General features: G+C 39.8%; 1 protein-coding gene across 1 annotated transcript in view; it reads right to left on the reverse strand.

Annotated features, from left to right (window-relative positions):
* slc35f3b (solute carrier family 35 member F3b) overlaps positions 1-9,278 on the reverse strand; it is a 45,240-nt gene extending 35,962 nt beyond the window's left edge. The window contains exons 1-2 of the mRNA XM_072391190.1: positions 9,087-9,278; positions 7,970-8,184 (exon numbers count right to left, since the gene is read on the reverse strand). Coding sequence (XP_072247291.1) covers positions 7,970-8,184; positions 9,087-9,184 — 313 coding nt within the window. The 5' untranslated portion in view covers positions 9,185-9,278. The remainder of the gene's footprint in view (positions 1-7,969; positions 8,185-9,086) is intronic.
* Between the last annotated feature and the right edge of the window lie 6,676 nt (positions 9,279-15,954).

Here is a 15,954-nt window from a genome sequence, read left to right on the forward strand (position 1 = left end):
AGAAGGTTTGAGAAAATCTTCAGCAAAAGATGATCGTGCAGTAAGAATCTGACCACACTTACATTCACGTGTCATATGGGTCTACACCGCTGACAGTGCAGATGTTTAATAAATATTCTACAAAAAGCACTTTAGATACTTCATCTAATGCAATACTATCGTGTGGTTACACGGAGGCTATCTCATGTGAATGATGTTAGTGAAACAAAATGTAACATCAAATCTTAAGGAAAAGATAAAGCTAAAAAAAAAAAGTTACAAATGCTGTCATAGACGACTCACCTTGCTGTCGTAAGATTTATCCACAAAAACTCCTGTTCGTTCTGAATATATATAATTGAGTTTTGCTTTAGAAAATGCAGTCCCAAGGAATTGAGGGACAGAATTATCACTTTGCCTTCGTAAAGGAAACTAGTGTTTCCTATGCTCAAGGAGATAATGAAGGAAATACTGAAGCTCCTTTCCTTAGCATTTAGAGATTTCAAACTGCTCTTATCATGGCTGTCATATATACACTTCCAAGTCATTTCACTTAGCTAGGAAGCTTCCTAAGCCAAAAACAGAAGCCTATTCAATAGACATTTAATGTCAAAATCCATTGTGATAATATGTGAAAGAGTGATATATAAATCAGCTGTTGTTTTCTGAGGGGCTGTGTTCACGTGACTGTAACTGCATTGCATGCATACAAAAATGTGTAAACTGCAACCATGTAGATTTTTGTAACTAAACATGAACTAACCATGTATTTTGTAACAGGTAGACCTAACCAAGTACATTAATTCTAACCCAGGCCATGAACAGCCAAGAGAAGGTAGAAACCCTGGTTTACCACCCTGGTAATTGTAGAATTTTGGAGCGTTTTTTGTGATTTTACAACTTTTTGTGCTGTGGACTAATGCAGCTATATAACAATATGTCATGAGCTCTTGTTGCAGTGGTGTCAGTGGTTCAGGTTTTTGGTGATCAGATGTGGATTAGAGAAGGGCAACAGAGATGGCAGAACAACTTTTCTATGTGAGTTTTTTCTTCTTTTTTTTTCAGCTGAAAAACTGAGATGCCTCCTTCAATGATCATTGACTGAAAATGAGCACTAGAGTAAGACAAAAGTCCTCTTGAGCTTGAATGGAGGCAGGATCTATCCAAAAGAAGCTGAGCAAGCCAAAACAAGAATTTGCATAACTATTCCCATCTTTCTGTTCAGCTCCAGTTGAGGAAGCCTTAACTCACCTGCCCCTTTCAGCTGTCTTTTGACTGCCAGCAGTAGAAATGTATGTGGGTACATAGGCTCGCTCAAACCTGCTCCACTGTTGTGTCTCACCATGTCCAACCCCTCAGCTTAAAATAGAATCCAACCTCATTTCATGCCTCACGAAGCTCTAAATTTGTACCAGAGGGGATGCTACATTTGTGATAGATAGTGCAAGAGATTTAGGAAAAAGAACAAAGTCTGTTTGTCTGACAAATGGCTCACTTCTTGGAGGAACTTGACAAAACTAAAGGGACAATTTCATAGACAAAAGGAATGGTTTAATCAATGAGAACACCATTTATATACATGAAGATCAAGTAAAACAAGCTTTTTTAGCCTTAACTTATCCTTGAACTTAACTGGAACAACTGAAAAGCCTGTCGGAGCCAAAAGACCAACTCTAGCTTTCATGATCAGGTCAGAACTATAAAAATAGCAGCAGCTGCCAGCAAAATCCACTTTAAAAGTAATGTTCTAAAAGTAAACTACAAATACCATAGGAATCACAAGTTTTACCAGTGGAAGATAAATTACATTTAAGGGAAAGTTCTGTAGTGGGCTCAAATGCAGGAGAGCAGGGGACAAAAAGGCACTAAGAAGAAAAGACAAAACTGGGAGTGAAATGACAAAAGGTGGAGGAGAATTCAGGAACTAAAGACTTTTTATTTTAAGAAAGGCAATGTCTATAAAAAAAAAAGGTTTAAAAAATTAATTTAAGTGCAAAAGGTTATTAGGGAACAATCTACTAAACAAACAGAAATTTAAAGAAAGACAAAATAGTGACCAAGGAAGGAAACAAACCAGATGTTGAGACAAACAGACAACCCAACAGCTGGGAAGGTGAAGGACAGGATTAAAAATACACAGAGACTCACAGACTAACCAAACACAGGTGAGCACAATTAGTCATCAGGCTGAGACAAAAACACCTGGACAGGCGGTAAAACAAGGCATGACACATAAGGTAAGAAACTGAATCAAACTGGCAACTGACAACAAAAAAGTCAGAGTTTAAAACACTACCATGTGCAAAGTTTTCATCCACATAATGATTGGAAGAGAAGATAAACTGAAATAGTCCTAGTGAGGTAGACAGCCAGACACATTCAGTTAAGTATGTTTTGAAGCTGTATGCTTCTAGCAATTTTTTCAAGAGTTTTCATGTATCTTGAACAGTTAACCTGGAGCAGTGATATCGGACTTAACTTCTCGTCACTTATAATTCTAATCAGCCCTCGTTTCTGTTTCATGAATTGCGATGGGATTAGGTTTTTGTGAGATGACATTTTCTTCAAACCCAGCAAAAGTAATACCCTTTGGTGAGTGGACATAAATGAGAAATGTCAGACTTTCTGTTAGTCTTAAGGTCTAAAGCTCTGCCGCTTTAAGACAAAGCTGCCATGAAATGGTCTCTTTTACTGCTCCGAGTTATCCGTCAGTTGCCTCTTTAATTGAATGTATAAAGTGCTCATCTTTGCAAGCGCCCACACAAAAGAAAAAAAATAGAAGAAGGGAAATAGACCCAATGATGTGTTTTTTATAATATTGGATTGTGTTGTCTTGAAATGATTTAGCTCACTATAATCTCTCTGGTGACCTTTCTGCAGCTTTGACATTTTCTTTGACACAGACATCAATCCCTCCATCTTTGACCATTTTCAAAGTGGATTAAAGGTGGGGGTTTTTTGTGTGTGTAATGATTTGCACATCTTCACAAAGATGGGAATTTGTTTGTTTATAGAACTAGATATTGCATAAATCTTACAAATAACATAAAAATAGAGGATAGAGTAAATGGTAGGTACCACGCTGAACAGATAAATAGAGTCCACAGCTACTAACATAGCCTGAAGGCAGAACTGAGGCACCCTGGGATAAAAGGAACTAATCTGAAAGATCAATCGCTGGTATCCACCATGTGAAATGGAAATGTTCCTGAATGCTGCTTTGGGTTTTTAGATACACCACTCATGGAAAAGAAACTCATTGAAAAATTATTCTTTTTATGCTGGTACTGTTTTGCACATAGTCAAGCTCAGCATGTTTGTGATCTTCCAAGTCTCACATTAAGGATGTTGAGATGAGCTATTACATCAAAAGAAAAAGCCAGCTCCTTTCATCCCCTGTCTGAGTCATGGCTGACTACTAGTTCCCACTTTCACTCTGCTTGCTCCTGTGTGAAAGAGTGAAGTATCAATTTGGCAAGGTTGGTAGCAAATGAAACAAACGGGCATCTCTTTGCACCCTACTGAGAAGCACACTGCCTTGAACCTCTTCTGAAACTGGCTGCTCTCAGCATGAAGCTCTCCATCTTTAGCCAATAACAATTGCTGTCTTGCTGCCATTGAATCCCAAGTGTCCACTTTTCTTTTTTTTTTGTGTGTGTGTGTGTTAAAAGAGAGCTGTGAGCAGATTCTGTTCACATGCAACTTCTGTCACTACAAAACACAGCTCAAAGTAGATAGGCCAAATAGACCATATATACCAAGGGGTATAGACCATTGTATAAATGCCTAAATGAACTCACTTTGGGACGGCTTTGTTTGGAAACATGAGAGCGCTGAACAAAATAAAGGCGTATGGACATTTCCCGTGATGGCCATACACTGAAAAAAGTCTGATGTAACAGTGCAACTGGTCACGAAATGTTTCATCTGTCATCCACAAAGAGCTATTTCAGGGGCTGACAATACTTTTACATCAAAGAGTAGCAGTTTTTTTTTTTCTTTGTTTAAAGTGAACAATTATTTTCTGAATATGAACGCGGATCTTTTATGGAACAAATCCCTCAACTTTTCTCAAGTAAGGGATTTATTCCCTCAAATGTGTATGCACTTTGGACAAAGCATGCGTTTCTGTGTCAATTCTGACTCCGATTGATGAAAACACAACCACTCTATGGTGAACAATGCTTGCTATTATGTCTGTTCAACAGCAAATTCTGCGATTATCATTCAAAATAACTGCTAGATAATAATCAGTTGCTGATAAACACTGCTCATAATGAAGTCCATAAATTTCCTGCACATAAAAAAATCATGTTTTCAGATGGTGTTTATAAATCGACACGGCTAAAACAGGAAAACAGAAAATGGGTGCAGCAATTTATTGAAAATAAAAGGTAAAAATAGAGTTTTTAGCATTCTAACCAGCTTGAAAGTGAGTATTTGTTATTTCCACCTTTATTCTTCATCAAAGTCTGAACCCTCTTAGACAAGCTTTCTTGTCACTTCTTGAAGAGTCTTCAGGAATAGCTCTCCAGGCTTCTTTAAGGGCATCCCATAGATCTTCTTTGGATGTTGGCTGCCTTTTGTTCCGTTCTCCATCAAGCTGATCCCACACTGTTTCAGTGATACTTTAAGATTAGATTCTCCTCAAAGGATACGAGGAACGGTTGAAGCTTTGAAGGAAGCTTTATTCAAGCGCTTGGGCTGAATACACATCATAAGCATTCATTCGAAAGTGATCCTATCCAACACAAGACAAACAATCATCCTAACAATTATAAAGGATGTGAATGGATCACATGATTTTCATAGTTGGTGAAAGTTTATTCCTGACTCGTCTACAGCTAACTTCCTTCTGAATAATGCTTACCAAACTTCTAAATTACTACTTTTGCCCCAGTGCTGGCGACTTGCTGTCGCCCTGCTCAAAATAACATGTATTAGTTACCATATATTAGCCTCGACCCTGTCATACATGTTCACAAGTTGACAGAGTCTGCACCAGCTGTAGCTGCTTTCTATTATTCGTGTAGAGGCATGCACATGCACAGCAAAACAAACAAAATTTCATCATATAACTTAGTTTCTTGACAGCCACCCTTCCGTTAAGATCATTTCTGATGAGGCTTAAGTGATGCATCTCTTAGGTCCTGTGTCAGGTCATTGCTGGATTCTTTTCTATTTCTTGAGGATATCATTTTCAGACACTGTTCATCTGTAGTAGGTAGTTTTTCAAGACCTGCCACTTCTTCTTTTGTCCTCCACATGTCCAGTTTCCCTACAACACACTGCACATCTGAGTCATCTGCTGTTGTGCTTGAATTATTGAAAGGTCAGACATTTTCTGAAATTGTTCAGGTACACTGACTGGCTGAAAAATAACTGAAAAAGCAACCAATGTCCAAAAAAAAAAAATTGTGAAGCCCTTCTGAAGAACTAACACTCAAGAGCACTCTAGAGGATCACAAGGTCTGACTTCTTGGAAGAAAAATATGAAGAAATGAGGGGTCACTCGCTTTTTGCAATGTATTGAACAAATATATTATTAACCGAAAGAAAAAAAATAGACAAACAAATAAAGATCTGACAACTGAATATGAAAATTGTTAATAGGTCAGTTGCCAAACTTTGGTATCAAAACAGCATCCTGTGGAGCAGTCTTACAGCAGTAAAGATGGAGATAGGTTCACCACTGTGTAAAAACAATGCATTGACTAATGGGTCAACAACTAAAGAATAAGGTTTATCAACTTTAAAGAGGAAATGGTGTGAGATAGTGTGCTTTAGAGCATATCTTTGAGAGTCTGAAGTTAGCACCAAAACTCTCCCAATTCTTTATTCTTTTCAGAGCACACATCACATTCCCAGCTCGGAGGATAACCATTGACCTTCATTGTCTTCTTCTTCACCCAACATCAACTTTAAATCAGGCTGCATGTGCTAATCAAGCTCGATCGGTGCTTTGTACTAGAGGCAACAGTTCTCAACATTAGCCTCCACAAACTTAAACAAACCAAAGATGAATGGACCAACAGTTAAAAACACAGGGTTTATGAAGCCACAGTGTGACAGAATTAGTGTACGAGTTTGACTGGTGTGTAACCAGCCAACAGGCTATTAGAGTCAGACACAATCTAGGCCCAGTTAATGCATGACTCACAACAACCTAGTACATAAAATAAGAGTCAGTACCAGATTTTTGTGGTCAAACTGCAGACGAGGGAATCTTTGCTGTGTTTTACTATTTACTCTGTCATATGATAACAATTTGCTTCAAGAATTATTGAGCAATTCTAATCGCAAAAGAGACAGATCCTGATGAAGAGGGTGGCTGAGGTCACTCCATACCCTAAAATACCTCAATGTTAATACAGCTGCACAATCATGGAAGGTGATCTGTTGTACTACATTTCTGTGGTACTTTGACGAAAGCTTGTCACAGACATTTCATTAGGACCTCATTAAACTGTGTCACCTTGTGAAAAATGGTAAAGTAGGGTACATCCGCCTCTTTTGTTTTTTCTTCATCTGTAAAGTATAAAATAAATTTTCCAGGAATGTGGCTGAGCTCATTAGAGTTTACAGAATAGCAACAATAGTTTAATAGATCCCGTTCATACACTGGTTTGCCTGCAGTCCAGAGGTGTCACTGTTGAAAAGATTTAGCTCAGTATAAAATCAAAAATATGACAAATGGGGTCCCCAACTGATGAAAGAATTAATTTCCATATCTTACAGAAGAAAGAGTGTTGTAGTTTTAAACATTTTACATCTTCAGAACTACAATAGTTGGTCTCGTCTGTTCATGAATGATTTTAGTGTTGTTTAAAAAAGCTGTAATATGTGTCCAATTTAAAAAAAAACAGTATCTATAACATGAGGGTCTGTGTCCATCTAAAGACTCACTTCTCTATTCAACAGGTGTATTTCTATTTTAATTGGTTAGGTGCTCTTGTTCAATTGTCTTCATCAATCAAACTATTCAAAATCTCAACACATTGTGAGGAACTTCAAATTTTTTTTAGATTATGTTGTTTTCATTAATCAATTTGACGGATCAGTTTAAGATGTTAGTGCAGTTGCCTACAGATGGTTTGGTAGACAGAAGGCCTGGCAAATTAATTTCTCTCATCACATCACATTGCATCATAGATAATGACAAAAGAGAGACAAACATGAAGAGATGCTGTCCAGTTCAACACTTGCTAGGTACTATATAGACTAATAAATATGTAGCTTTGCAGCTGTTAGAGTAACTGTAACAAACAAATGAACCAAAGAGTTGTTTAGGCTGTGGTTTGTCATGACACAACCAGGGTAAACAGCTATCCAACATAAAGTCAAAGGAGAGATGAAGCAAGATTGTAATCCATCACATCAACCAGACAGGATCAGCAGTAACTACAGCTCAGGGGCTTAATGCTTTGCTCATAAAGAATGTAAATCTACTGAAGTGTAGAGAAAGACAGTAAAATCTGTGCTGACAGCTTTTTTCCCCCTCTAATAATTGACTGCTTCAAGAAAGATTCCCACTCTCTGAATCTAAGCTCAACAAGCTCCAGTGAAGCAAACATTTGCTCCACCTTCTGCAGCAACACTGGGGCTTTAGCAACAACAGTAACTCACAAGGTGCAAACTTACACAATGAATATAATGATGAAGATAGTGACTGACACTGGGTGTTATGTCATTATTTGGCTCATTCCAAGTGCATTTTGTGTAAAACACATGGGCTGTTACACAAGGAACTTGCAATGTGCTTCATTACCAAAGTCAGAAGAGTGTAAAGGATGGAACCTCCCCTCTTATCTAATGACCCATATTGTTCAAATGTGCCATCTTATCATCATCTTGTGAATGTGTGCCCATTGATTAGTACAGGTTTATAACTGTTTTACTCTGCCATGCAGCTATTTATTCTATATATATATGTCTGAACTGAGAACTGGATCTCAGCAGTTAACGGATCCATATGTGTACACTGACTTACTTTTGTAGCTTGTACTCCAAGGCTGGTATCCATAGTAGCCGGTGATCCGCAATATACGCTCCTCTATGGACGCGCTGTTGATGTCCTCAACTGAGCGGGAGGACTTGAGGTCCTCTTTGATGGCTTCGTCCACCACCAGGTACTTCAGCTGTCTGAGTTGCGGGCTGATGTCCGAAAGCCTTCTGGGGCTCACGTCGGGCGACTTGCGCATCCCGCTGGGAAGAGAGAACAAGAGGTGGCGGTGTGTTACAAGACCAAGTGAGGCCGTTTGGCAAAATGAAGGAGAGTCTGTAAACCTTGTGTATGACTTGACGATATAGGAGTTTTTCTTGGATAAACTGGGTGTTGCGTGTTCCACAGAGATGGACGTTAAGGGCCCCTGCAGCGCCTCTCTTGCACGGTAGAGAAATCATCATCCTTCAGTGGCCTTGCGTCCGCACTGCCACAGTTTGAGAGACACTAAGCGAAACTGACTACTCCTGCTATTGTTGTGCACTGTGCAACTCCCATTATTGGCTTATCTGAATCTGCAACTAATGAATCAATCATGAGTGATTTGTAGATATGGAAGAACAACAATTGTGACAGCTCCTGGCGTCAAGTAGGCACTGGACCACAAAATTGCGCGCCCAATGTACAACACGGGAGCCCATCAAACGTGACTTTGTCATGCAAAGGAGATCAACAGCCAACTTGGCTTGTATCCACCAGGTGAAATTAATACTATTGTTGGACCGATAGAACTCTGTTGTATATAACAGTCAGCCTTTCAGCTGTTATACAACTGGAAATTTAGTGAGAGCAAAATACAATTTACTGACCCACTCAGAGAAAATCAGTTATTACCCAAAGTTCTGCCACAGCCCTCCAAAATCAATTGTTTGTGCGGATCTACGTCCTGCAATCACTTTTAGGCAATAATAACCAGTTAAATTAAATACATCACTCAAATTCACAGATAATAATGCAGCTCTAATGCTGAAATGAACGCTTTAACACCTCTACCCACCTCTAGTTCGTTTACTTTTCTCAATGCGCCTGTGAAATTAAGTGCGCAACAGGTTTTCCTACCTGCTCTAGACTGCTAATGCATTTAGTTGAAGTTAGAATGTCTTACATCGGTATCAAAGTGGAAGGAGGTCCAAGGTAGCACATGCAGTCCCGGTGTGACCGTCCGACCCGGTCCCACACAGTGCCCTCTCCATCGCCGTACATCCTCGGAGCCACTCAGCGGCGCAACTACTGTCAATCTAAAGCCCCGTAAAGGCTGAAACAACAACAAGCACCATCGTCCTCCTCCTTCTCATCCCTACTGACATATGTCTGGCCACTACAGTACAGACTGTTTCAACATTAGCAGGGAGCGCTGTGCTCTGGATTCTGCGCTGGATGCGTCCTACAGGCTTTGCAGCAGCGTCATCTAGCGGATATGCCGGAATGAATTTATTATCTGGAGAGCAGAGAATAAACTGATCCTTTGAACAGAATCTGTCGGCAAATTTATCAAAAGGGGTTAAACTTTGTTTCACCCCAAATGGCCATATGTCTGCAAACACACATCACTTTCCTTGGAAGTGTGGCGTCTCAATTTTAAACATAGATAGATAGATAGATAAAAGATAAGGCAGCACTCTCAATACATCAAAATACTCCAAAACCAGTAGATATATTGACAGATATATAATTTTATATTATAACAGGTATATTTTTATTATTATAATGTTATATTAATATATATACTACATTGTATACTATATTATTTCTATACATGACATTATGTTAACAGATATATTACAGTTATTGTCCAGTTCTGTTTCAATCATACTTAATGCTCCTCCTCCTCATCCTCTGTCCTTCTGTTACCCCTCCCCACCGAGTAATGACTTGAACAGTTTGATGGCACAAAGGTATTTTTTAAGTCTGTTGGTCCTGCTCTTTTGGAGAAGCACCTATCACTGAACAGGCTTCTTTGGTTGCTGATGACAGTCTGCAGAGGATGACTGGTATTGTCCAAAAAGTGTTTTATTCTCTGCAGTTGTCACTAAAGAGTCCAGCTTCATGCCGATCACAGGACCTGTCTGTCTGATCAGCTTGTCCAGCCTGGTTGAGTCCTATTTTGATGTGCTGCCACCCCAGCACACCACAGTGTAAAAAAGGAGGCTGGCACAAACTGGAAAAACATTGCAGTCTCCTCAGAAGGTACAGCCTGCTTCGACCCTTCCTGAACAGCTTTGTATTGCCTGTTCAGGTCCGCTTGTTGTCCAGCCACAGCCCAAGGTGCTTGTAGGTGTCTACAACCTCCACCTCCTCCTCATTTCTTGCTGACGAAGCAGTAAAACATTTAAACTCTGGAAAATGTTTTGACTGCTGAAACATTACTTTTGTTCTCTGGACATTTCTTGCCCTGTTTCATTAGCGTTTCAGTTCATGGTGGTGGAGGTGGTGTTTACCTTATGCTATCTGAGTTATATTGATGGAAAAGAGTGAATCTTTTAAATTATTCATGGTGTACAGACTGTTCAAAATGTTTCTCAGCACTGTGGTGAAACAGTTGTAAGAAAACTTTTCAAGCCTCTGGGGATTCACTTAGTAGATCATTGATAGCCTGCTTTACCCGAAGAGTACAGCAGCATTTCAAAATGATGGCAGAGCATGTATTTCAGATATTTGGGAGCAGTGAGAGAAACTGAAAGTGCAGAAATGGGTCTCTCGAGTACAACAGAACTGAAGTCAATTGCAGGGGATGTGGTTGATTACATCCAATCAGAGCTCCCACTAATGGAGTAATTATGTTCACTGGTGGAGATTGTATCCACTAGGAATCAATTGTCTCTGTTTAGAAGTGTGAGATGTGCAACAATCACAATTCTCTGTGAGTTCTGTTGTTTGACCCGTGGGTTCAGATTGTCAGCATGGTCTATGAGTGAATGCAGGAAACTTCCACCTTGGACCGGCCTGAACATGACATGCATTTCACACTCACTCTGTATCTATCTGTCAAGTTTGATAATGTTTACATTAACTCTGCTAGTTAATTTGTTTCCTAGACAAACCAAAAGAGGTACAAACACTTCAAGCAATCGGGAAGAGCAGAACTCTACCTTGCATGAATGGGGCGGTGTGGTCCATATGTCCCAGGTCCTTGGTCCACTCGTTGCATCGTGCTGGCATTGTGTGAGCTCTTGCCCGCAGAGCTCTGACTGCTTTTTGGAGACAGACTTTGCATGGATCAATGACCAGCCGCACCTCGAGTTGAGGTAGGTGTGTGGCGGTGGGTGCGTAGGAGGCTGTGCTTACTCAGGCAAAAAAGTGGTGTGTTGTCATCAATAAGCCAGTCAACCCTTCGCATCGACGGACTTGGGGAGGAGAGGATCAAGTTCATCTTGCATAATGTACCTCTCAACTTCACAGCTCAGCCAAAGCCAAATTGATTCTCACTGTTGGACTTTCTTCTCTGCCAAAACGAATTCATGAGTGAGCTGCGTCTCATATTCCTGGGACACACTTCTCATGCATATTGAAGCAGCAGTTCTAAAGGAGCGCTCATATATTCAGTGCTCATAAGTCATCCACTGCTATTCAGCACACCATATTCCACTTCAGCAGACCTCTTAATAGCGACCTAATTGAAGATTGAAGGGCACTGCACTCTTTTCTGAATTTGGTTGTGAGGTGAAGTGAGAGCCAAAACTCAAGGACAATAAACATAAACTGAAGACAGAAGGAATGGCCCAAATCTTTATGCCAGATATAACACTCTCACTACAATAATCCTTGTTAAGCAATGTTGCACTTTTCTAGCAATATTTCTTTTCAGCAATATTTCAGGTGAAACGCGTTCAATTGACTTCTAAAAAGTTACTTGCGACTTCAGTGTTCAACAGATTGGGAAATATAGTGGCTGTAGTCACTATTTCACTATTCTTCGGCATCCTTCTAACTCTTATCTCTTCCTTCAGAAATGTGTGCGCTTCAGTTCTCAGTCAAAAACAAAGGCTTGCATGTTTTAAACCATATGTTTTTTGAGTTACACATTTTTATTATCTCTCTTACAGCACTGAGTCGAGTTCCATACCGTTTTTCAAAAGTACGATGCAAGCCCCATCTCTTCTTCATCTTCAATATTTAATGCAGCTTTCAGCCTGGAAACAGTGTGACAATCCACTGCTGATTGGTCGATGCTGGAAGAGAAGTGAAACTCTGAGCCAGTAAAAAGGTCACATTATGGCTCTGTATTTTAAGTACTTAGAGATTTTATAGCCATCATAATTCTCATTACTCAGTGTTTGATTTCTGACCTTTGGGTATGCATATCCTGTGGTGAGGAGCGATTTATTGTTCTAGTCCAATGAGACACATCTAATTCTCTGCCGCTGCTCTGTTAAAATGTTATTTCAGTCAGAACATACTATAACCTTTATGAAATTGGCACCCCAGAGTGTGATTTCTTTAGGATATATTTGTGATTCATCTGACATTACTGATAAGGCTGACACACAGCTGGAGAGCAGCAAAAAGACTCTCTGAGGACAGGAGGTCCAGCATTATGTGTAAACATCGTGAATCAGTTTGGTGATGAGGCAAAGAATAGAATGACATATTCAGTTTTCGTCAATGGGCAACATTAACTGCCCTGATTTCCATTATTAGACATTCCACTTTTAGTTTTGCTGATAAGTGAAAATGAGATAAAAATCCTTATTCCTCCGGATGTAGCAGGACATTGTCCCTTCTCTCTTTTGCTGCTATAGATATTAAAACAAGCTTCACTTCAGATGTGCTCTCTTGTTGCTGTTTCACAAACTGCGCACAGACTGTATTATAGGCAAAGCCCATTACTGCAGAGGATGAACTTTGTTCTATTTAGCTATTAATTAGATGGCCATGAAACAAAGGTCCTCAGTGACTGAACTGCATGCACTATGACTGAAACGCATCATTTTCTACCATTAGATAGCCATATTGTTAGTATAAACAGCATGCTTTGTCAAAGGAGAAAATATTGTTTTACTAGGAATAATCCCATACACACATTTCTGTGCTGCATTTTCTCTCTTTCCTTTTATGAATGCAAATCTGCATTTTGAGTCTTAAAAGGTGAATACACCCGTTGCCTTTTTTGCATACTTGTTGGCCAATTTGTCAAAGGGATTTGCTATAATTGGTCACCCTATGGTGAACAGGCAGCATGCTTCTTCCTCAAGTCCTGGAGGTTGTCACTTGTCACTTGGAACAAGTAATTGCATGATGTCAGATATTGTCAACCAATTCTGTTGTAATTGTAACATTGTGGACCGTGAAGACTTCCTGGCAGTTTTTAGGTCATTGTAAAGGCTCTTTGATGATGTTTAATTTACATGACAATAAGTCCATTTTGTATTTTCACCTTTTTCATGATTTGACACCAGTTGTGCTGGTAAATGCACATACCTTTGTGCCTTTTGTCATCCTCATTAGTGTGTGCCTTCCCCCCAATTCTCATATTGCTAATCAGACTCTAGATCTCATATCAACTTTAGTGGGATGACAAGGTGGAAAACACAAAAGTGTGCACTGTGCTGTTGCATGCTAAAGGGTTTTTTGATCCGTTAACAGATTAAAAATCCTTTAGGTGGGTCAACTTATGATGGCTTTAGTCACAGGTGTGAACTAATGGGAAAAATGATAACAGATTTTAGTTTTTCCTTCCTCTTGCTCCACTTGTCTTCAGAAAACACAATGTGTTTTCACATTACTTTTCCTTCTTCAGATAAATGCAAATGTCTCATCTTTGTATGAGAGAAAATGGGAACTACCTTTACGCTTTGATGCATGTATAAACGTCAGACTCTGCAGAGGAAGAGCTTTGACCATAGAATGCTTACCAGAGAGTAAATGCCTGTGGGTGCAGCCCCTCCCTGTCCTCTCCCCTCCCTTCCCATCTTGTCAGTTTGTCACACTTCATATACATTCAACACAGGCTTAACTGGGGCAATGTGTTTGGATGTCCTGTTTATTGTCTTCCTATCTTCGCAGATATGCTGTTCCAAACTTGGACTGCCATGTATGGCCACATTTTTTATGACTTGAAATAAATCTGCAATGTCTTTTTAGAAATCGAACATTTCTTTTACTCTTGCAACAGGAACACGCATTGTTTTCACATTGAGAGCAGCTACAGAGTTGGCAGTGGGGAATGTTTGTGCTTCAGGCCTCCTGCATTCACATAGTCCCAGTGTGTGTGTGTGTGTGTGTGTGTGTGTGTGTGTGCGTGCATGTGAGTGTGAGTGTGTTATAAATAGAGTTGCTCCACCATCAGAAAGCAGTGCTATAGGATGGATGCCAGCTGAAGCCATTTTCCATCCCAAATCCCCGCCTGTCCTGGGTGACCCTGAAGTGCCTGGACCTCTATAATAAAAGGGAGTTACATTAACAACAATGGACGAAGCAAATCCTAACTGATGACATGTCAAATATCACACAAGGGACCCCTGCGTGTTTCTGCAATGTTAATTTCTCTTGGGCTTTTTGCGTTTGATCCATGTATTCGTGCATCATTCATATTTAATCTAAATTGCACAATGTGTAACAAGCAACAAAGAGGCATTCTTAATGAATACTGTTACATGCTGTATAATTTAAAGTTGTTTCACTTGCAGTACTGGTTACAGGACTAAAAATACTTTTTATTTATACTATTTTCTCAAGCTCATATTAGTAGTATTTTTCAAAACTCTCATATATCATGCAAAAATATCAAACAGCAGTACTAATGGCATATAGCGGCAAGTGAATTTCACTCAGGTGTGTAAAGATGGGCCTTAAGAGGATAGTTCTTGCCCACAGCACTCCAGACTGGCTGCTCGGCAGCATCATCTGATAACTCTTCTGTTTGTCAGTGTTGAAAGCAAACACAGCAGACAAAGAGTGAAACATAAGAGGATGTGATGTTCTAAATCGTTGGTGCACCTACATGGGTCACAAGGCAGAGTCTTTGGATTCAACGTTTCTTTTACAACCCAGAGTAACAATCTGTGACAGAGACACTCACCATCTTTTGATTCAGCACAGAACATCAGATGTTATCAGCCATGAAACTTCATACATATTTAACGGGGCGGCGTTCTTTTTAAAGAAACTCTGTTTGGTGACATGCTAACCTCGCTCTGTCTGCTGCAAAAAGAAAGCAGGATTAGCAAAAGAATGAAGATGCAAATGCAGAAATGCAATTTTCCTCAGATAAAGTGAAATCAAGAAACAATTTCAAACAACTACCTGCAGACCATTTTTTGCAACCAGAGCCAGTGGATGATTTATGTGACACATTTGCATTTTTGATGAAGCTTACAGTTTGCTTTGTACAGAGGAAAGGCCATGTGCACTCGCAGTGAGGGTTGTTGTGCGTGTGACTCAGTTTTTCAAAGCCAGTCCTGTAATGAGTTCAACGACCACAAAGGCAGAGACCATAATTGGAATTAAAGCAGTTTATGAAGAGACAGTGATGCTGGTCTCATTGTGATTTGTTACAATCACACAAATGAACACAGTTGCTTTTCGGTGCTGAAGTGAACGAGGTGCATTTCCAGTCTAACAAACTGGGCGATGGTTTTGACAGTAATGTCCAATTAATGTGCGCCCACAGGTGCTTTTGTTCTCATAACATGCATCCAATAACTACTTGCTGCTAGCAAGCGTTTCAGCTGCCTTCACCCATAAACTCGACAACACGGATGTCGACTCGGTGGCTCTTCGGGGAGAGCTGCCTGCACGTCAGAGGTAATTACAATTGTCTTCAGTAAGAGACACAGCTGATGGATAGAACAAAATAAAAGGTTTTCTTAGTTCAACTTTGTCCCTCTGTTGCTACAAAACACAACATACCCTGTGGTGCTGAGGTAAATGATCAGGTTAGGGGGAAAGACAGAGACATCGATACATCAAATTTGATTTATGCAAAGATGTGTGTCGTGCTTGATGTCGTTCTTTGTCCAAGATATTATCTAGTC

Source organism: Leuresthes tenuis, unplaced genomic scaffold, assembly GCF_036924035.1.
Source record: "Leuresthes tenuis unplaced genomic scaffold, fLeuTen1.0.hap1 SCAF_8, whole genome shotgun sequence".
NCBI classification, from domain to species: domain Eukaryota; kingdom Metazoa; phylum Chordata; class Actinopteri; order Atheriniformes; family Atherinopsidae; genus Leuresthes; species Leuresthes tenuis.